General features: G+C 45.0%; 1 protein-coding gene across 3 annotated transcripts in view; it reads left to right on the forward strand.

Annotated features, from left to right (window-relative positions):
- LOC123392376 (tumor necrosis factor alpha-induced protein 8) overlaps window positions 1–23,049 on the forward strand; it is a 66,747-nt gene that overhangs the window by 30,881 nt on the left and 12,817 nt on the right. Inside the window, exon 1 of one of the 3 annotated variants that reach the window (XM_045081212.1) lies at window positions 310–349. The exons of the other annotated variants lie outside the window; for them this stretch is intronic. Within the exon in view, the coding sequence (XP_044937147.1) occupies window positions 325–349 (25 nt within the window). The 5' untranslated portion in view covers window positions 310–324. Of the gene's footprint in view, window positions 1–309; window positions 350–23,049 lie in introns of those variants that run through there. 3 annotated transcript variants of the gene reach the window in all.

The following is a 23,049-nucleotide window of genomic DNA, read 5'->3' on the forward strand; positions in this document are numbered from 1 at the left end:
GTCCTCAGCTGGCCTCCACTCACCGTCATTTGCATTCTACAGACCTGCAGGAATGTATCTGGCTTCTGCTTTTTTACAGAAAGCCCAGAATTTTAAAAAAATAATAAGAAGGTGCTATAGTTTTAAATTGATGGCAGTTAGGGTAGAATAGAATAGAATAACTTCAGGGAGTTAGAATGAATACTGTATTAATAGAATCATTGTAACTTCTGCTAGGAAGTAAAGGGTATTTGTGTATGTGTGTGTGTCCATGTCCTGGGCAGTTCTTGTAAGATTTGGTATTAGCTGTGATCTAGAACCTTCTGTTTGGCTACTACCTCTCAGATGTCTATGAAAAGAACCACACTGGGTAAGTTATTTTTTATTATCTTCTCTATCCCTACTAATTCTTTTCCTAATCCTTAGCTTTTTTTTCCTTCCCTCCTGATGGACTTCACTATCTTATTTACTTTTTTATTTATTTATTTGACAGACAGAGATCACAAGTAGGCGGAGAGGCAGACAGAGAGAGAGAGAGAGAGAGGGAAGCAGACTCCCCGCTGAGCAGAGAGCCCGACATGGGGCTTGATCCCAGGACCCTGGGATCATGACCTGAGCCGAAGGCAGAGACTTTAACCTGCTGAGCCACCCAGGCGCCCCTTCACTATCTTATTTAATATGAGATCAACACAAACTCTTCACAATGTCTACATTGCAAAAAAATTGCCTTCTGATGCTTTGTAGCTGATTTGCCATACTGGGGAATACTTTTAAGTCACTATTCTGAGCCAAAGTGAGGGACTAGTACACTTTCTTTGGGGTTAAATCTGAAGTCGATTCAGAAGTCTTTGGAGGCTGACGTATTTGTGAATGTGGAAGCAAATGACTAGGGATATTGTCATAAGCCATCAGAGTTTAGAACGTACTTGACCCTGTGCCAGGAGGGCTGAACCTCCATTCTGGTCTAGATCTACCTCCTAGAGAATTGATTTCATTTTGCCTGCTGACAAATGAATCGGTGATTGTGCTTGAGTATGAAACAGAGAGAGATCATCCAGGCCTCACTTTATTAAACGTGGAATGAATTTAAGATAGCTGGGCATGATGTGAATAAGAGAGCAAGAGACATGTAGGGAGAAACACGGTGTGTTAAAAAGGGGAAGGTCATGGGAAGGAGGCTATCAACGGTTTCCAGTGGACAGGGGTTCCCCAGGAGATAATTTGATGGCCGCATTCTTCAGATTGAGTGGCATCCTGTTATGGAAAGTACTTAATTATGAAATAAGAAAAAACTGAATGTCAGCTAAGGTCTCTGAAGACCTTTCTAGTGCTAAGCATGAAGGGATCCAGGGCTCCCATGTCCCACTTCTTATAGTGTTGATATCAGGAAGTGAGAAAGCCCTTGGGTGGGAGGGGTTGCTGTGTGGGGACTTGGGAAGACGTAAGGGGTTGAGCTGTGAGTGAGCTCAGCTCCTCCTCCGTGGCCCATAATAATATTCCCCACCCCCCCCCCCCCACCCCCGCCTGGTCCCTGACACCCATCCTACCTCTCAGCCAGATTCTCTCCTGTCTGCTCACCAGGCCTGCCATTTCACAAAGAAAACAGTAGCCCTTAGACAGCACCCTCGACTTCCTGCTGCCAAGGTGACAGACTCATCTTCACCCACACCCTGCCTCCTGGTGTCTGTGGAGCAGGGGTCCTTCCCTCAGGGGATGCCATTCCTTCCACCTGGGGCTCCTCACCCGCCCCCCACCCCCACCGTGGACCCCACAGCTTTCTCGGTCCTTTTCTTTCTGCACGGCGATGTGCTCAGCTCCCTACTTGAGAGTGTTTGCCCTTGCTGGTCCTCTTGCCCGAAATAGCTTTTTCCCCACCTGACCCTCTTTTCGGTTCCTCGGAGGGGCTTTTTCTGAACCTCCAGCCTAAATTAGGAGCCCCGATTGACCTCTCTCAGACCACCCATTATTCCACTGCCTGACCCTGTTTGTTCAGCATCTGTTCTCCAGACCACAAGCTCTTGAGGTCAACACCATGTCTACTTTCTTCCCCACTGGGAGTGGGAAGAGGTGATCATTGCCCATTGATAAAATGAGGGGCGCCTGGGTGGCTCAGTCAGTTAAATGTCTACCAGCTCAGGTCATGATCTTAGAGTTCTGGGATCAAGCCCCACATCGGGCTCCCTGCTTTGCAGGGAGCTTGCTTCTCTCTCTGCCTGCTGCTCCCCCTGCTTGTGCGCGTGCTCTCTCTCTCTCTGGCAAATGAATAAATTAAATCTTCAAAAAAAATTTTTTTTTCCCCACGGTTCCTACTGTCTTAATCTTTGTCATCCCTCATCCCACCAAATTCTGTCTTTTTCTCCACCATGTCAGAAACTGCCAGAATCACAAGTGAACCAGCCTTCATAGTTGTCCTGTCCTGATCTTGCTTGACTTGGTTTGGTTTTAGGTTTTTTGGTTTTGGGTTTTGGTTTTGGTTTGGGGTTTTTTTGCAACATTTATGCTGGGAGACCAGTGTTGCTGTTCCCTGCAGTTCTTTCCCAGGCTCCAGTGATGCCACACTGTCCTGCCCTCCTTCCCTTTTTTCTAGCTGTTTTCTGTCTGATCTCCTGGCTTTCCAGCTTTCTCAGCTCTTCTGAGAACCAGCTTCCTGGTACGCACCAAGCTTTGACTGTCAAACCAGCAGGTCTGGACAGAGCCCATCACTTCTTCCTCTTCACAAATCTGACCTGTGTTTTGTCTTTCCCGTGAATATCATTGCTCTCTTCTTGGCTTCCAGACTACACATCTGCGGGCGTCCTGGACCCTGCCCTCTTGTTTATCTTCGTCTTCCGTCTGGCTCTTCATCATCCTTATTATCTGTTAGCTGCATCTCCTTCTCTTCTCCCCTGTCCCTGGGTGCAGGCCCTCGGTGTCTGTACCCTGACGGGTGGCAGTAACGCCCTATGTCATCAGGGCTCTTGGCTCTAAGAAGTGGAAACTGATTCGTGGTGTCATAAGCAGAGGAATTCATTGGAAGCACACAGCGTAGTTCACACGTCCACAAAAAGTCTGAGAATGGGCCCCTGAAATGCATCAGGAGATGGACCCGAGGCCATACCCTGGAATTGCCTGGTTAGGACCTCACCGCAGCCTTCACCTTCGCTATATTTTTTCAGCTTTGTCACTCCTGGGACTTGAGATGTGGCTGGTTGGGTTTTGGTCATCCTCAGCATTCGGAAAACCCCTGATATAAGCGATTGGTTGGGTCAGTGTAAGATTGTGCATCTGCCCCTTGCTACCCCCCGGGGTGGGAGCCGGGAAGGGAATGTCAGCTTCTGGCTTTGGAAGTGGGAGATAGGGGTCTAACTCCTACCACCTCTTGCAAAATGAGGGCTCCTCCAGAAACAGGAAGGGAGTTCCTAGGTGAAATCACCAAAAGAACAACCAGTATCTGTTATCCCACTGGGCTTGTCCTGCTCCTGCGTTCCCTTGTTCCCTCAACGAATGCCATTTCCTTCATTGGGATCACTCTTGCATGGTCAGTATTTTCACCTGGACCCAGTTTGGAGTAGATGCTTTTTTATGGCATTCCCCTACACCCTAAACTCCCCTCCATTGTACCGTATTTTCACGTTAATTACTATTACTAATTGTCTTTTCCCTTCCCTCCACTTCACTCTGAGCCTTCTCAGAGTGGGGTTTGTGCCTGTTTTACTTCCTGAATCCCCAGAGGCTGACCTAGGGCCTTTCACAGTGGAGAGCCTAATAAAGCATTATCAAATTAATCGATTTAAAATGAGATCATGTCATAGGATGAAAACCTTTGAACACTTCTTCCAGTTTCTGGAGCGCCTTCCAAACCTACTTAGGGTTTCTTAACTTCTCCACTCTTAATGGTAGAGTCAAAACAAGCGTGTGTCTTTGATCTCTGGGGTCAGGGCCCATAGTGACTTGCCTTGAAGACTGAAGACACAGTTTTGAAACTAAAATGTGCTGAGCTCTTCCCTGTGCCAGGCGTGGTGCTAAGCATCTGATTCTTTATCTTATCCAATTAATCCTTGTATAATAACCCATTGTGTTGATTGCACAAAACAATAAAGAAATCTGAGAGGTTAAAAACTGTGCCCCAAATCACACAGTGAGGAAAAGTGGAACCAGGATTTGAATTGAGGTTCTATGGTTCTGGCCCTCCCCTATTGTCAAGCCTGGCCCTCAGGAGGATGCTGCCTGTGATCTTGCACCTGTTTGTACCCCAGTCTGAGATACTGAGAGTGGAGAGACCAGGTGTTTGGAGGAGAAAGTGGAGAGCCCAGGCCCTGGCTCTTTCTGTGCCTCTCGGGGGCAGATATAGTGAGTCTTAAGTGCATCCTTCTCCCTGTGATGAGGGATCTAGCAGCCCCTCAGGGCTGGTGGGAGGTGCTTGGTGCCCACTGCAGTGGGAGGGATCCAAGGACCTCTACTAGAAGAGGGCCTCACATTTTTGAGCACCGGGCATCACTACTAGTCCTCTCCCCTCATCCCTCCTGCCCTGCACCAGCCCTGGCTTTACAGAGGGAATGAAGAGGAAAGATTTGGAAGAAATGCATTGCCTTGGGTGCAGCTGACCTTGATGTCATGTATAATGTAAAAGGTACAGCATATGCCCCCAAACACCAGACTTTGATGTGATTATGTTTCCTTTTATGTAGTCATTAGCCTTGAAGTACGGTGTGCTCTCAAGGACTAAAAGTGGAAAATCCATTTAGAGATCCATGCCACACTGTCTCTTGTGCAGTGGACATCACTGATGACCTGACACTGCCCCACACCCCCAGCTCTGTCAGCTTCCATACATCTGGGGCCTTTTTCTTCCTCACTTCTGAAATTTCCATTGGACTGAGTATGCATCACGCCTTTCTTGTCCCTAGATTATGATGCCAGGGAACAATTACCACAGGTGATTAAGTTCCATGTTCCTGGCTTTTGGTAATCCAAGAAGTAGCCAAAAAGTGGGGCCCAAAAAATTTCAGGACCCAGGGATTTCATTTCAGAATAATGCACAGTCCCTAGATCTGCTGCAGGCTATTTATTTGTCAACATTTCCGTCCACATGGGGATGATGCTGACAACTTGGAAAAGGAGGAGGTGAGCATGTTTGTGTACCTGTGTTCATTTAGTGGGTTGTGCCTAAAATGGTAGTATGAGCTGAATGTTTAAGAAGTCAACTCATCATGTCTATCTGTAATATTTCAGGAAGATCTTTAGTAAGAAGGCTTTGTAATTAGAATGATCCCCCTACAAACACAAATTAGAATCGCCACAGTTTAGAGAGTTAAAAGCAACTTTGCACGCTCTTTTATCTTACCTCTAATTTTAAGAAATGCAGGGTGATTGGATGGCTCAGTCAGTTACGGGTCTGCCTTTGGCTCAGGTTATGATCTAGAGGTCCTGGGATCGAGCCCCATGGCCAGCTCTCTGCTTAGTGGGGAGCCTGCTTCTCCCTTTCCCTCTACATGCTGCTCCCGCTGCTTGTGCTCTCCATCAAATAAATAAAATCTTTAAAAAGAAAAACAGAGAGATGCAGAAACGGGACCCAGAGAGGTGAAATCTAGGCCCTCTCGACGCCCCCACATTTAGGCCTGTTGGGCAAAAAAGAAGTTTGGCAGACCTAGGTTTTCGCATCCTGGATTTGTGCATGAGGTCTCGCTGCGGGAGGACAGACCTCATCTGTTTGTAGAGATGCCTTTCACCAGCTTTGAGGGGGAATTTACAAAACCTAAAGGGAGTGGTCGAACACACGAAGATTTCCTATTTCCCCTTCTCCTAAGTGGAACTCGGGAGAGGAACAGGTGAGGAAGAGGAGGAGGCATGGTGGGATAAAATTTAGCCCTGCAAACAGGTCCTCATCAGTCCCTGGCTTAGAAAAGTGGGAGACTAAGGGAGAGGCAATGAAGCTGTGAGCTCATTTGTTTTCATTTCTTTGAGAAGAACATCATTGAGGAAAGTGAACTGTGGAGGGTGCTGGTTGGGCAGGGGCGCTCTTCCTTGGGGAGAACGTGTCCCTGTGTGTGAGTGGGAAGCGTTCAGACACCAGACGTGTTGTCACTGTACCATACGAGCACCCCAGAGCCCCATGGGCCTGGTGCATTCTGGGAGTCTGCCCAGTGCTATTCCCCACCCTTCCCCTCCACCACTGACCAAGAGACCTGAAAGAGCAGTTATTTAAATCTTGTTCTTAGGGTTTAAGATCCTTGAAGAAGAGTTTGTAGTGCGTCCCAAGTGACTGGTGAATGGGCAGTAAATGTATAGGGTGTGGCTTTGGGGTGATCTGTAAGACTCTGCAAAACCTGTGATATTATTAGGTGGTACCTTGCAGTATTTATGGTTTTAAAGATGGCGGGGGGGGTGGTATTTGCATGTGTAGGGTCCTCTGCCCCCTGATCTGGAAATACGCTCTCCAGGTTTGCAGTGACCAGATTTAATTTTGTGAAGGGGTGGAAGCAGACTTTCTGCCAAGAAAACGGTGGAGCAAAGAGGCCACTAAGCAGAAAGCCCCCTGAGTGAAATGACAGTTTTAGGCTCCTGGAGCCTTGCTGGCCAAGTTGGGGTTGGCTGTCAAGAGGAGAATAAGCAACTCATGAGCTCTCCTTCCAGTGTGACATGTCCTCTCTGCCTGCCTGATGCCAGCTCCTCTGGCCCAGGTGTGTGTTTTTCCATGGCTCCCTCAGCTAGGCTGAGGAGCTGGAGATCAGAAGTGTTCCCAAAAGCATGGGCTGTTCTGTGTGCCATGGACAGTCCAGTAGAGTCCTGCTTCCAGAGTCAGCCTCTCTCTGCCTCATCACTGGGCCTCAGAAACTCATAGCAGCAAAAGTTAACTGAGTCAGAACTTCTTCTGTAGGGTCTGGGGAAGCAGAGGGTGTGTGTGTGTGTGTGTGTGTGTGTGTGTGTGTGTGCCCGCGCACGCGTGCGCCCTCAAAAGACTTCAGGTTCAGGGCATTCTACACAGCACATAGGATGACATAGGTGATGGGCAGCTTGGTACAGCACAAGGTTGAGTCTGTGGACCTTATGGGAATCTGGAGGAGGAAGTATTCACCAGACATCATCATGACAGCAATGACTTCACAGTTAGCTAGAGGAGAGGAGAGGCTACTGAAAGAAGGAGGTTTATAGCTCATGAACCAGAAGGCATTGGTGGGCCATGTCTCAGCAATACCCAGGGTCAGAGTAGAGGCCAGGCTGCCCAGGGGGGACACTGAGTAACAGACAAGGCTCCGGGAATCAGGACACCACTTCTGCTCCTGACCTTGCCCTTGGTTGCCTGTGCAACCTTTGGTCACTGAGGAGTGTCTCTGAAACTCAGTTTCCTTGTTTGGAAAATGTAGCCATGATAGTAGATTGAAGCATGCCTAAGATCCCTCCTAGGAGGGAAACGTGATAACCCTCCAGGAATTGGGGCACAGGGTTCGGGGTGGGGAGGGTTGAGCCAGAAGAGAGCCACAGTCGGTCTGGAGGGGAGAGTACTGAGCCTGTGTGAAGGAGCCTGGACAGCAGTGTGTCAATATCCAACCAGAAGAGGAGACTCAATTTTTCCTTTATGAGATCTCTCAGGAAAACACTGAAGGGAGATGAGGTCTGGGCCACGGGTTCTGCCTCTGAGAAACACCTGCCTTTTAGAAAGGAAAGAGGTAAGCACAACCCATAAAAGAAGTAGCTCAAGGGTTGGGAGGAAGACAAGAAGACAACCAGGCTTTTGAAGCCAGGAGGATGAGAGCTGGCAGAGACAGTGACAGCCACGTCTAAGGAGACGTGCTGAAGATGGCTGCCTTGCCGCCTTCTCTCTGGGGCCTCAGCAAAGGCTGGGAGCCTTAGATCTCATCCACTAAGGGTTGAGAACACATCACGAACATCCAGCCAATACTGAGTGGGAATGAGGGGAGGTGTGTGGGGTGCAAGAGGACTGCCCCAGCTGGGAGCAGGTGCCCTAGCCTCCTGAGGAAGAGGGGGTGTTCAACATCTCCATTGGTCCCCACCTTCAAGTTTTAGTTGCCTCCAGATCCTTTTCTTGCTCCCCATCACCTCCACCCTGTCCCTGTGGCATCATATGCAGTGAGCACTGGTGCGCGAGGCTGACAGGTAAATGTGAGCAGGAAGCTCAGTCCAGCCCTTCTCACCAGGCAGAAGCTTTGGCCAGTCTGAGAGTTAGACACTGTTGCTCGCTTCCTCTTTGCCTTCATGTCCACTCCCCACCCGCTCATCCCTGTGTCTTTTCTCCCTGAGGGCATGTCAGGAGACCGCTGATGTGTTTGCCAGGGACACCATAGATTTGACAGATGAACGAGAATTCTTTGGGCTTTAGTCTTAGACGTAATAAATGGGATTTGGGCCATACTCATTAATTGAGCCATGCTGAGAAAATGTGGTATATTTTCTCCTGAGGTGGCAAGTAGTTGTCTCAGCGGTGGAAATGTGCTTGTCCCCCTGAGAGCCCCTGTGTCCGATGAGACAGCTTCCCTGGGCAGGTGCTGTGTGAATAAGGAGGCTTATAATGACACCCAAAGACAGAGCCCGTCTGAGGCCCACCTACCATATTCACCTGATGAAATCCCCATTTCCCATTCTGTAGAAAGCAGGGAAGGGTCGGCTGGTCCCAAGGAACTTTTTTCTTTCTGTAAAGTTATTTGATAAAAGTGTGATACTAGTGCCCTGACTGTTCTCCTTATCATAAAACACTTATCACAGCATTTTCACCTTTTGAAAATTAAACGAAAATGAAGGGACGCCTGGGTGGCTCAGTCGGTTAAGTGTGTGACTTCGGCTCAGGTCGTGATCCCAGGGTTCTGGGATCGGTCCCACATCGGGTTCCCTGCTCAGTGAGAGTCTGCTTCTCCTTTACCTGCTCCCCCAGCTGTGTTCCCTCTCTTGCCATTATCTCTCTGTCAAATGAATAAATAAAATCTTAAAAAATAAATAAATAAAGCCAGTGACGAAATAACTAGATGAAAATGGATCCTTCCCCAGGATGGCCAAGTCTAACCTAAACACTGGACTCCAGTTCTCCAGAGAAAGGAGATGATAGATAAAGAGGGAGTTTCTCAGGAGAGTTTTCAAGGAGTGAGAGTACCTACTGAGCGGGAAGGAGAAGCCTGCTGGAAAACCGGAAGAGCGAGGATCCTGGAGGGAGGGAGTGGCCATGGGGCAGGTTTCAAAATTTCAAGGGAACCCTGAGGAAGAAATGGTGAATGGGAGCAGTGTGGGGAGGGTGGGGGTGGGAGACCCAGGGCGGGATCTGGGCCCGGGGCAGAGCCTCCCAGGGAAGGGGTAGGGAAGGGGTAGGCGTGTGGAGAGGCAGGAAGGGAGGAGCAAGGAAATAACTCTGGAACAAGAAAAAAAAAAAAAAGAGAGAGAGAGAGAGAAAGAAAAACAAAACAAAAACTTGGGCAAAAGGAGAGAGGTGAGCAGATTTAACAGAGATAATGGGGTGCGACCTGCCGGCAGTCTGTCTGGCCTGCTTGACTGTGCGTTCCCAGGCGGTGTGATGGCAAGCCAGTCCTCCCTCCCACCCCCGGGACGAGGCCAACGTGGGGGCCTGCAGGCCGGGGAAGCAGTGGCCTGTGGAGGGCACAGAAGCTGCGCAGCTCTTCCCCGGGTGGGATTCGGGCCCGGCCCATAAACAAGGACGTGACACTGAGGAATGCAGCCGCCTTTCCAACTGCTAAATCGGGGGCCGGTCTGAAGCCAGGGCTGGGTTGTGTTGGCTTGCATTTCTGGTGACACTCTCACTGGGTTATAAAAATGATTTCCCCAGAAAAGCTTGCAAAGGGCAGATGATGAATTAGAGCAAGGCAGTCAAGGCAGCCTGCGGGAGCCATTTCAAAGCTGCCTACTGTACTGTGCCATCCATTTTCTGGAAGGCCGGCAGGCCTTTGGGTCACGGCTGTTGGAGGAGCGGAGAGCCGTCGTCACCCCCTCACTCCTGGGGTGGGGGGGCCGGCCAGCTCCTAAGGTCTGATGGGCAGCAGGCTTGCTGAAGAATTCCAGGACGAGGGTTTTTACGGGTAGAACTGGTTTAGATTATTCGGCTTATTCGACTCTAGCTGACTTGCTGATCAGACTGATAACCCCAGAACCACAGGAGGGATGACTTGACATTCCTGCCCTTGCCCTCGGTCCCAGCATGCTTTGGGGCTGCCCCCTGGGCCTGGGGTTCAGGTGGGGGAGGGGAGCTGCTCCTCGTGTTTCTCTTCCCTGAAACTTCAGCTGGCTTGTGGCAACACGCAGGAGGGTTAGCCAGGTAAAATTACAATCGCCTTTGGGAGAGGCAGCCTCACTGAAGCCTGACACAGCCCTCGGGGTGGCCGCGGATAAGGTCCTCCTTGACCTTCCTTATTTTCCTCTCGTCTCCAAATGTCACGTGATGACCCGTCGGTGACGTTTCTGGTCCCCATCTGCATTTTGGCCCTCTGCAGGAAATTTTTCTAAAATTCTCAGGCAGCCCTTCCACCATTACTAGATCATACTAAGAGAAAAAAAGGAATGTGGTTGCTGTGTCTTGGTTCCTTGAGAGAGTCTACAGTCTTTCGATGTTTTTGTAAATGGAGATGTGGGATATCGATTGTACTGTTCATCTAATGGGTGGGAGTGGGAGAAGTGTTTTATTTGGTGGTGTTGCTAGAACAGCCCCCAAACCACCAGCAGATAGTCTCGTAGAGTAATATTGTTCAGTGTTGTCTTTCTATTTTTTTTTTTCCCATGGCAATCCTGTGACACAGTCAAACCTGTTTTCACTGTCTGTCTTCTAAAAGATTCAGTTGGCCAGATTTTTTTTTAATGTTCAATGCTGTTTTTTATTCCATAAATGACTCAATCGACGACATGTAGGCAGCTACTAAACTCGGCGGCTCGTTGCCATCATCGTGCCCCTGGACAGGAAGTGTTCTGTAGAGATATGACTAACCAGTTTCCAGGCTTAAAAATAAAGTGGGGGATTTCTGGACAGAAAAGGTCTTTGTCACTCATTTCAATAGCCCCGCGAAGCGTGAAGCTCAAAGCCCGCCACTTGGCTTTCTCATTTTTTCCGTGCTGTCGCTTCACCTGACATTTTCTGTTAGACAGATTGAAACTTATTTTATGGGGCTCATTGGTTTTTAATGAAATAAGAGATGATGTGAGTCGTCATGAGAATCGACTAGAGTCGTGATTCTCTCCTTGTTGTCTTTTTTATCTTGAGCTCCTTTTAAATCATCACACTCTTGAGGTCCGTAACAGGGAAATAAGTGTCACCTGCCCAGATACCAGCTTCAGCTCGTAGGAGCGAGAATATGAAATTCCTGAGCTTCTCGGGAAGAACTGTACCATTTCAACAGATACTGAAAGGGTTTCCGCCTCTTGTTGCCTATAGCTATTGTTTTAGGACTTTACAGACAACTTTGTGTTTTTATTTTTCTTGCTTTCTCCCTCAGTAACGTCATTTTCCCTCTCTTAATGGAAATACATTTTTTTCTCTCCTCTCTTTTTTATCCTGAGCATCTTTTTAAGCATCTTTTCATTCTTTAACGTCATTGCTGGAAATGCTAAATTAGACACAGCATTTGTTAGATGAGAGCACCTGTGGCAACAATGGAAAGTGTTTCTCTCTCTGAATCCTTAACTCTGAGAAAGTATTAGTCTCCAAGCACCTATTTGATTTTCAAATAAGAAAGCTGGCCAGGGAGTGATGATTTAAAATACAAAATACATGCACCTGTTTTTCGTTTGGGTTAGGGTAAAGGCTGTAATGATTATTTGGGACAATGAAGCTTCATTTGCCAAATTTAAAAACAAGTCACAGACCCATAAAGAACAAGGTCATGATGACCATACTTGGGTCGAAAGTGGCTGTGATTCTGAAATGCTTGTTCTTATTCCTCCCCTTCATTGTCTCCTCCTCTGTTAGCAAGACTGTGGTAGGACAGAGTCTGCCGCCTCTGCTCTGATTTGGGTTAGAGTTTGATAAAAACCTAGTCTTTTGAAAATACAGGATTCTTGTATTTGTACTTCCAATACCCTCTACCTGTTGTAGGAGGATGCTTTCAAAAGGGCAAGGGAAGTGTTTATACAATACAATTTTTCATCAACTAAAATGATTCCTTCATCGAAAATGTTTGTTTCCTTTACTTTTGTAATGATTGAGACTCATGTAGTGGAAAGACTCTTCTAGTCTTTATGATGGGTGGGCACACTGTAGGCAAACAGAAAGTGTTTGATGACTGATGGAGTGTGAGAATAGACATATGGTCCAGGGGTAAAATTTTGCAGCATTAAGTTCTCTGCTCTTCTTGTGAGATTCACGGATCATCCAAACCATAGATGATGATTCATCATTTGTCCTTGCTGTCTGGATTTTAGGTACAGAACGGCATTGTACTCAGTGACAGGTTGAGCCATACATGGTTACAGCAGCTGATGGACAGAGTGTATGGTGCATGTGGAGGGTATTTAAGAAGGCCTGGTAGGCCCTTCTTCTTGCTGGTTCCCTTTGAGGCCATGTGGGAGATGTTTGGTTTCCTGGCTGGTGGTTTTTTTTGTTTTGGTTTGTTTTTTTCCCCAATTATTTATTTATTTATTTTTAAGATTTTTTTTTTTTTTTTTTTTAATTTGACAGAGAGAGAGAGAGATCACAAGTAGGCAGAGAGAGGGAGAAGCAGGCTCCCTGCTGAGCAGAGAGCCTGACAGGGGGCTTGATCCCAGGACCTTGAGATCATGACCTGAGCTGAAGGCAGAGGCTTAACCTGCTGAGCCATTCAGGCACCCAGTGACTGGTGTTTTAAATACAGAGGTCAGACTGAAGCTCAGTGTAGACCCATGAGGGGGCATTCACCAGACCAGGTCAGTTCAGGATATTAGAGGCCCTAATAGGATAATTTCTTACTCTGTTTGAAAAGTGATGGTAACTGGAGAATTGTCTTTCAAATATGGGTCAGATGGTCTTTATTATCAAAACATTTCTGGGTTCAGGGGGCACATGGGTGGCTCAGTCGTTAAGCATCTGCCTTCAGCTCAGATCATGAACCCAAAGTTCTGGGATCGAGCTCTGCATCAGGCTCCCTACTCAGCAGGAAGCCTGCTTCTCTCTCTCTCCCACTCACCCTGCTTGTGTTCCCTCTCTCTCTCCCTCCTCTCTCTGTCAAATAAACAAATAAAATCTTAAAAAAAAAAAACACTTCTGGGTCAATGGAAGAAGGAGTGGTTTTAGGCAACCCTTGTGTTTGAAATGTCTGGGTTTTATTCCTCCCCACTGTTTTGGGGGTTTTGTTTGTTTGTTCTGCCACAGAAGCATCTTTCTGTTTCGGCTCATTAGAATTATGTTCCTATGGGGTTTTTCCTGAATTCTAGCCACTGGGACATGGATCAGCCTAGAGAAGCTTATTACTCTTAAGTCTACTTTAAAATAAAAAGCAACTCTTAGGAGAAGAGAAAGCTATTACTTGATTGGAAAACAGGGAAAGCATGGGTAAATTCATGTGTAAAATTCTTTAGGCTGAGTAAAATAGGCCTTTAAACCTGATTTAATGCTTTGAGCAACTAAAGTTCCAGCTTTCCTTTGTTAGTTTATACCCAGAAGATGAGAAGTGGGCCTTATCAGACTTTGACAGCAGGTTAAAGGCCCCTGCGTGCTTTAAACCATCAACATCTATGCCCTGAGGTTCTATCAAATAATGAGTGATAAAGGCAAGCTACCGGTCAACATGATCTGAATCATGCATGAAAAAAATCTTTCCTCCAAGACCAAAGCAGTGGTCTTTCTAGGATTGGACTGCCATTTTGCACTGAGGCCAGGGAAAAAGACAAGGCCATTATCAAGATCTCTTCTCACAACACCAGTCTTCAGCCAGAGTTCCAGGCCTCTCCTCACTACCCCTAATGATTTAAAAAAAAAAAAAACATGTACTAAAATATTTCAGATTTTTTACGCTCCATCAAAATGCAATGAGCCAGAAGTCAGTTCAAGAAAAGATGACCCAACCCCTGACTCCTCCGTACTTTGTTAGATGCCGTTAAGACCTTAGAGAGCTGGGATAGTATTAAGGCCCACTTTTGGAACCTGGAATCTTAATCCAAGAATTCTATAGCTTTTTTTCTTTTCTTTTCTTTCTTTCTTTCTCTTTCTTTCTTTCTTTCTTTCTTTCTTTCTTTTTGCTTGTATCTAAGATGGGTTTGTTTTGTGTCGATATCAATGTAATGGAAGAAACATACTCAGATCCTAGACACTTGCTATTCAAGAATTAAATTGCTTTTGTTGTTAGCTAGAATCTCTATACACTCACTTAAACATAGTTCCTATATTTTGGTGGTGGCAACTTGTCACATGGTTTTATTTTATTCTGTAGGACATGATAAAAAAAAAAATTTTTTTTTTATTCTGATTCACCAGCAGGGAGAATATAACAGAAATTCATTTTGGGTATTTGCTATAGAATGTGCCCCTCATTAGAATGTGGGTGGAGTTCTGGCATTTGTATATTTGTACGTTTCGGGGAAATAAAGGTACAGAGAAGCACTTGTTCATCGTCTACATAAAGCCCAAGTGTACAGCTGACAGCTTAAAAATACCGTATGAGATGACATTTATGTCCAACAGTGACATCTGTTTCCCTCATTCCAAGTTCAACAAACAGCATTAAAGATAGATGCCGAAAACATAAGAGAAAAAGCACCCCCCCTTTCTTTTTCCCAAATCCATTAACTCTACTCACCCTCCTTTTCAAAGCAGGAGCATAGACTAAATGGCATAAATGGAAAATCAACAGGAGATAAGAGGAAAACTGTTTGGTGTTAGGGTAAATTTTCAGATTTGGAAACTGACTCCAATCATACCTCTGTAGACTTGATTCATCTTTTTTCCTAAGCGTGTACTCTTTATAGTACACATTGTCTCACATCTTGGAAGAAAATTCATTATTGTTTTTCTAAGATATCTTCTGCCTTTTGTAGCAGGGAAAATATTAAAAATCATGTCAATAAGAAAATTTAAAGTCAAGGAGGTTGTCTTTCTCCTTGGAAACAGTGTTCTTGTTGAAGGTTCTGTGACTTATGAAGAACTTACTATAATAATAACTGCTTGATATGATCAGTAATATTTCCCAAAGATATGACCGTAAATCTGGCTAATCATTTAAGTTAGTATAATTACATTTGTAGCCTTATCACCTGAAGTTCCACAGATCATACAAGGCAAAAGTATTTAGAAAATCGCTCTAGATACCAAAAACTGCAAATTGATCATCTTAAGTTATCTTTCGTATTTTTTTTTTAAATGTGAGGTGTGTTAACTCTGCTTTTATTTGCTAATGGGGATCTTTGTTCTTTGTCTCTTTATCAAGTTGACCCTGGTAGAGTGAACTGATTATTCCCAGTCACACATAATACCTGGAGTCATCACAGAAAGTGCTCAGCCCCTTTGCCCCCTCCAGATACAAAGCCTCACTACCCACTTCCCCACCCTCATCAGCCAGCTAGGCACTTACTTACTTACTAACCTTTAAAACAATGACACTAAACCAAATACCTCTTACTTAGCACACCAAGAATGACTCCCCGATAGTCATGTTCAGTGTTTATCATACCACTAAATTTAAGAAAGGACAAAGAAATGCAAGCGTTTATCCCCATGCCTATCATCATACTTGGCTGGTCCCTTTATCTACTAGGATATGGTCAAAACAGGCGTTACGTCAGGAAATCTGACCAGATGTTAAGTTCATGCTGGTAGCCTTCACCAGACAAGAATTTGCAGTGTGGAAGGTCTGTTCTGTAGCCTTGAGCAGTTTTCAGTGTCGGAGCTCTTAGCCCTGCCCATATGGAAGTACATGCAAGGGGAATACCACTTCCGCGTTAGAGAGGGTAAGGAAGGGCTCTCTCTGGCTGAGATATCCGGGCACAGCTCTTAAGATGGTTCCCACAGGCAGGAGGCTTTGGGAGGGAGGGGCTTTGTTTGTGTTTGTTTCCCCAAGTATGGTGGGTATTCCATTGGTGATCAGTGATTTATTTTAGGAGGCTCGAGGCATAGAGTTAAATGATCTTCGTCATATTACAGAAGATCTGTCCATTTTAGTTCCCTTGGAACGCTTGCGTCATCCAAAGGGAATGTCTGTGTTTGAGGCTCTGTGACCTTTGTTACCTTACTCATCCTGACTCACCCCCTTTTGTACCGTGCAGGTAGACACGGGGCTCGTGGCCTTTTGCAGGCAACGATTTCTGGTTGGTTAAAAATGAATGGTATTGGCTTTTTTCCTCATCTAATTAATTTTTATCATTAAAATTTTAAAATTATTTTTATCCTTATGATATAGGTAAAGGAATAGTACCCCTTACCATTCACATAACATATAATTCCCTTTTTGAAAAAATATTCCTTGTTTAATACTATATTAAGCAATCACAGGGAAATAAAATACAATAGTAAGTAGAAAACGAAAGCACGTTGAGAAGGTGTCCTCAAGGGACAGGGGTCCTGAGGACAGGGGTCACCCACGTAAATAGGGGATGACTTTTCAGGTAGAAAAGAGAGATTTCAACAAATGTCGTGGGGTGGGAAATGCAAGGCATTTTGAGGAAAAAGATGAATGAAGAAGTTGCTGGGGGTACCTTTGTGGCGCAGTCAGTGAAGCAGCAGACTCTTGATTTCAGCTTAGGTCATGATCTTGGGGTCCTGAGATCAAGCCCTGTGTCAGGCTCTGTGATCAGCAGGGAGTCTGCTGGAGAGTCTCTCTCTCCCTCTCTGCCCCTCCCCCTGCTCACACACTCTGGCTTTTTCAGAAAGAAATGTAGAACCCACAAAGCCATTGGAGAGTCAGAGCTAGGAATCTGCCTTCTCGCTCAGCTTGATTGTCCGCTTAGGGAGCAGAGGGCTGTTAGGAGCGGAATCGGTTGGAGTCACACCCAAGGCTCTCCAAAGAGTGATTCAGAATGGCTTAAGTCCCTGATCATTTAAAGCAGGGGTGGCTAACTCACAGGCCTTGGGTAATTTCCTGGCCAGGTGTTGAACTGGAGGGCTGGTTCCTGCCTGCATCGCTGCCACCAGCCCCAATGTTGTCAGAAGGTCCGGTTTTTCTTGAGAAGCTGGAATGTGAATTTTTAGGCCAATGCTCCCAACTTTTGCATGTTTTTAATGAATTGAAAAAAAAAATTAAAACATGATGAGGGCCCATTTTGGGGGTGATGAGAATATTCTGGAAGGAGATGGTGGTGATGGTTCATAAGGAGAATCACTTAATCGTACACTATTAAAATGGTGATGGTGGTGCATAATGTTCTTTGAGTTTTTATCTCAGTTTTAAGAAGAAAAACATGGGATACCTGGGGTAGCTCAGTCGGTTAAGTGTCTGACTTCAGCTCAAATCACAATCCTGGGGTCCTGGGATTAAGTCCCACATGGGGGCTCCTTGCTCAGCGGGGAGCCTGCTTCTCTCTGTCCCTTTGCTTCTCCCCCTGCTTGTGTGTACTCTCTCTCTGATAAATATATCAACCAATCTTGAAAAATAATTTAAAAAAAGAAAAAGAAAAACACATTATGGATACCCAACCAAATCATGTTACCAGCCCAAAGTATGTAATCTCCTTTTTAAATAGAGAAGTTACTCTTCTCTACTTTTGATAATCCCAACAAAAAGCACTTTTCCACAGGGGAGACAGAGGCAGTGAGTTTAAGGAAGTTAACCTTATAACCCTGTGTTGACCCTATTAGACCTCTGTGTTTCCACCTCTGGTCTCCATGCCTTCTTGTATCTCTAAAAAGAGGGCCGGTGAGAGGGGTGGTGAGAAGAGAAATGGTAGCCTTAATTCTGGAGCACCAAACTGTCTGGATAAAAAGGCAAAGCTATGAGAAGGTGTGGACACCCATATTATTCTATCTTTTTAAATTTTAAATTTTATTTATTCACTTGAGTGAAAGCACACATGGGGGTGAAGGGCAGCAGGAGAGGGAGAGAGAATCCTCAAGCAGGCTTCCTGCTGAGCATGGAGCCCATCTGGGGGCTCTATCCCACAACCCAGAGATCAGACTTGAGCTGAAACCAAGATTTGGTCGGTTAACTGAGTGTGCCACCCAGGCATGCCTGGCTGAAGTTTTTTGTTTTTTGTTTTTTTTTGTCTTTTTTTAAGATTTTTATTTATCTATTTGACAGACAGAGATCACAAGTAGGCAGAGAGACAGGCAGAGAGAGAGGAAGGGAAGCAGGCTCCCTGCAGACCAGAGAGCCTGATGCGGGGCTCAATCCCAGGATCCTGAGATCATGACCGAACCCGAAGGCAGAGGCTTTAACCCACTGAGCCACCCAGGCGCCCCAGGCCAAAGTATTTTAAAGAAGTGATTTATTTTGTTGTTAGTTGGCAGCCGGTCGTAAAATTGATAAGTTATGTTGTTTGCCAAAGTTTATTTTACCCAAATATCTACCATTAGGGAAGTAATTCATCTCAAGGACAGCAAGCTCATATATTTAGAGAACCGTTTTTCAGTTCTTAGAAGAGAATGACTATAATGGCCTTTTTAGTTATTTTCTTTAACTGAAAAATGAGTTTAATATACCAAGTACATGTCATCAACATCAAAGGATTATAATTAATTTAATATAACTATTTGTCTCTTTGGTTTTCAAAGAGCTTTATTATTTTTAATTCTAAATATAATTTTAAATTAGCCAATTAATAAGAGTAAAATAGAGAACTTAAAGGTTTTACAATATATCCTGACTTAATTTTCAACTCTTTCTTTCTTCCGTAATAAACTAGCAAAGGCAAGAGAGCTCATGCTTTTCAAAATTTCCAATTTCTTTTACATTTATTCTAAAAAATAGGCCTCTCTTGTCTTAAGAAGCAACATCCGTCCTAGAAACAGATTTATGTTACTATCGCTGCAGAATGTGGGTTGTTTAATAAACCTTACCAGTTCCAAATATTATCAAAAGATGATTGTTTTAGATGCCTATCTTTATTTGACTAAAGATAGCTGAACTGACTCTTTTAGAATAAACTTTTTCCAAAGGTGACATTGCAGTGTTTGTTTCTTAGTATGGGTATTTGAGATATGATACTTAATGAATAGTAGTATAATTGATTTATATCTCGTATTTTGCTTATGTCTTATAAAAAAGGCAATATTGTCCCCCATGCCTCCCCTGTCTTTCTTGCCTCCCCCTTCCAAAAGGACTTGGGAATTTTTAAAGCCAGCAGATACTTCGTAAAGATTAATTGAGCATTTATTACGTCAAGGAATAAGTAATAAATTATAGCCAATCCCAAGGGTTTAACTTTCAGGGAACATGGAAGCAAATAAATATGATATAATGCAGTTTACAGGGAGAGTTAGAGACTGGAGAGAACATTTCTGACTGTGTTAGTCAATAAAGCCTTAAGAGAAGGGGTGATTATTTGGGATGGACCATAGGGGATTGGATAAGATATCCCCCAAGAGGGCTCCCCCTTTCTTCCTTCACATTTCTGCTTAAATGTCACCCTTCTCAGAAAGGACTTCCCTGACTACCCTGGATGAGATAGCATAGCTTCCCCCCCACCCTCCCCTGGTACTCCTCTCCACTGCATGCATGTGCATACACAGACACACAGACACACACACACGCACGCATGCATGCACCCACACAGACATACCCTTGTTTTCTTCTAGCTTCTGTCACAACCTGATGTTTTGATACATGTTTGTTATTTTGTATCTTAGGTCTTCTATACATGTGTGTAAATATGTGCCTCTTGAGAGCATGCACTTGCCCCAAAGAGCACCCTGTAGGTCCTCCGCAAAATGTGTTCAATGAATGAATGATTCAATAAGTAGAGAAAGCTTTTCTGCTAAAAGTCTGCTATCTGTGGAGAGCCCCAAACTGGTATGGAAAATCCCTGTTCAGCTTTCTCTTAGGACACTGATAAATGTGGCAAAATTCCCCACCTGTCTGTGACCCAGTTAGCACATTCTGTAGATAAAAGGGGGAGATTTGGGTGTGCAATTATAGCTTCCTGAAGTGAAGGACTACATAACAGGTGTTATGAAAACAAGTCATTATTGCTCTTAACCTTCCCACCATTTCCTCCAGCAAACCCCTGGACCTTCACTGGCTATCTATAATTTCTATTTAATTCTTCTTTGTAAAATCTGTAGGACGCACACAGATCCTTCACTGTCTGACATTCAGGTACACTGCTGGGCAGAATTTCTAATTCGTGGGGTGTTGAGCATCTACCTTTGGGTCAAGTCATGATCTCAGGGTCCTGGGATCGAGCCCCATGTCAGGGCTTTCTGCTTAGCGGGAAGCCTGCTTCTCCCTCTCCCACTCCCCCTGCTTGTCTTCCCTCTCTCACTGCATATCTCTCTGTCAAATAAATAAATAAAATCTTTAATACATACATACATACATACAAACTCTCCTCTTGGATCATCTGGCTGACTCATTTGGAAGAGTGTGAGACTCTTGATCTCAGGGCCAGAAGTTCAAGTCCCAAGTTGGGTGCAGAGATTATGAGACTGACGCGCTACCTACTGCGCTAACGAGGCACCTGGGTGCAGAGATTACTAAAAAAATGAAACAAAACCTAGAATTTTTAATTCCTGAAGAACCAGTAGGAGTTGTATAGGTTGGCTCTGACGTATAGTCATATTTATTTCTGTAAGGAAGGAGTCGTCCATGCCAATGGGTGGAGAGTGCGGGAGATGAATGTACACACGTGGAGATCACCTAGGAGGGCCTGTGGTATACTGGGAAGGGTGGTCTCCTTCTCAAGGCAGCAGCCACGGTTTACCTCAAGACCAATGTTGCCATGTGGGAGTGTAAACCTGTTTTGGTTAGATCTTATGATTGTTCAAAGAAAATCAGAAACACAGAGGAGCAGAGGAGAAAAGTTTAGTAAGAAAGGTAGAAAGTACTTCATGGAAAGCGAAGTGTCAAGCCGGAAGTACCTAGGAGTAAGCAGTACTGCTTCTGGAAACCTCTGGGGTTTTATCAGGGTTTTATCCAACAATTTCAGAGCTTCGGTAGATCTGAGATGCTTTACCTTTGGGCCCAGCAAATCTCATCTCACCTTTGGCTTGCCATCAGTGGGATCTAGTCTCTAAGACACTGACATGGCTATAAAATGCTTCACTAGCTTAACTCATTTAATACATTTATGGGGGAGAAGTTTGGACAAGAATGTTGGGAGGTTGTGCCAAAATGCATATTTGAGAGATGCCCGAGCTGAGGCCAAGAGGTTACTCCTCCTAAAATACTCAAACAGATGGGTTTGGGATATTTGCATGGAAGATTCCAGAACATTTGCTGTAGGGATTGAGTTAGCTAAATATGGTCACTTTTCCAAACAAAGTGGCTGGTTATTCTGTATGTTTTGGCAAAGGACAGAGGAGAAAAGCGGGAGACAGAAAAGGAAAATGCATGTCTTTTATGTAGATTCCTCTCCTTTATTTATTTATTTATTTATTTTTAGATTTTATTTATTTATTTCTTTGACAGAGATCACAAATTGGCAGAGAGGCAGGCGGGCGGGAGCAGACTCACCGCAGAGCAAAGAGCCCAATACGGGGCTTGACCCCAGGACCCTGGGATCATGACCCGAGCCAAAGGCAGAGGCTTACCCCACTGAGCCACCCAGGCGCCCTGATTCCTCTCCTTTAAAACAAAAAACTATTTTACGTCTCCTTGGGAGGGCTGTTTTTGTCCATGAAATACAAGTAAACTTATTTGTGAAGCATTAGATATGTGAAATTGAATTGATCTCCTGACACATCTTCATGAATTGATGTAAAAAAATATTGATAGGTTCCACAAAGGTCACTCCATGCCGGTCAGAGGGCATATTTGAACACCAAGATGAACAGACATGCTCCCTCAGTGGACAGGAATCATAATCAAGTATGATAATATTGGAATTTAACTCAACCACAAGGCAGAAAATCACATTAAAAGGAGAGATATTTTTTTCTCTTGGAGATTTGGAGAGATCCTTCTGCCTCTGGATTTGGAAAAGCCATGGGAGACATGGCTGCTTGTAAAGGCTGAGCTGGACTAGATCAAGCAGGGAGGGAGAGGGGGAGGGTAGATGCATAGCTTTTCTGAGTTCTCGACCGTAGAAGACATGTGCTCCTTCTGTTTTTCCTTTTCAAGGAGTTGCTTCCTCCTGGGAAGCAGACAAGCTCTAAGAAGTGGGATTTTAGGGGCGCCTGGGTGGCTCAGAGGGTTAAGCCTTTGCCTTCAGCTTGGGTCATGATCTCAGGGTCCTGGGATCGAACCCTGCATCAGACTTTCTGCTCAGAGGGGAGCCTGCTTCCCCCCACCCTCTCTCTCTGCCTGCTTGAGATCTCTATCTATCAAATAAATAAAAATAAAATATTTTTTAAAAAAAGAAGTGGGGGAGCACCTGGGTGGCTCAGTGGATTAAAACCTTTGCCTTTGGCTCAGGTCATGATCTCAGGGTTCTGGGATGGAGCCCCACATCGGCCTCTCTGCTCAGCAGGGAGCCTGCTTCCTCCCTCTCTCTCTGCCTGCCTACTTGTGATCTCTGTCTGTCAAATAAATAAAATCTTTAAGAAAAAGAAAAGAAGTGGGATTCTAAAGCTGGCTCAGCCACATCATGGCATTTGATGGACAATTCATAAGCAATGAAAACCATTGAGATGCACTTTGCTTATGGAGCGCTTGTGTGCCTGAGGCTGAATCAGCGAACCTTGACTTTGCCATGTCCTTGGACATGTCCTTTGACTTCCGAATCTTGGCTTTCTCTCACCTGGTTGCCTCCGGGTTAAGTGCTAAGAGGACTAACCCAGAACAGTTTGATCAACACAAAAAGTGTTACTGGGAAAGTATTTTGCAAAGTTCAGAGTGCTACACAAATGTCAGCTGTACTTTTATTGTCTGATTGTCCATAGTATTTAACCAAGAGCCACCTGATGAAACCAGAAGGGCTACGTGGACTACTGATGCCCGTTTTGGGGTCTGATGCAGTAACAAAACTACACTCTTGTGTGCTGGATTTTTTTTTTTTTATGTGCTGGGTTTTAAAACCCATTACTGATTTTCTAAGCACTGCATGTGTGTAAATATTCATCAGGAGCCAGAGCCCCTCGCAGGGAGGGAA

This window comes from Mustela putorius, unplaced genomic scaffold (assembly GCF_011764305.1).
Source record: "Mustela putorius furo isolate JIRA1106 unplaced genomic scaffold, ASM1176430v1.1 tig00000529_pilon_pilon_pilon, whole genome shotgun sequence".
In the NCBI taxonomy this organism is placed as follows: domain Eukaryota; kingdom Metazoa; phylum Chordata; class Mammalia; order Carnivora; family Mustelidae; genus Mustela; species Mustela putorius.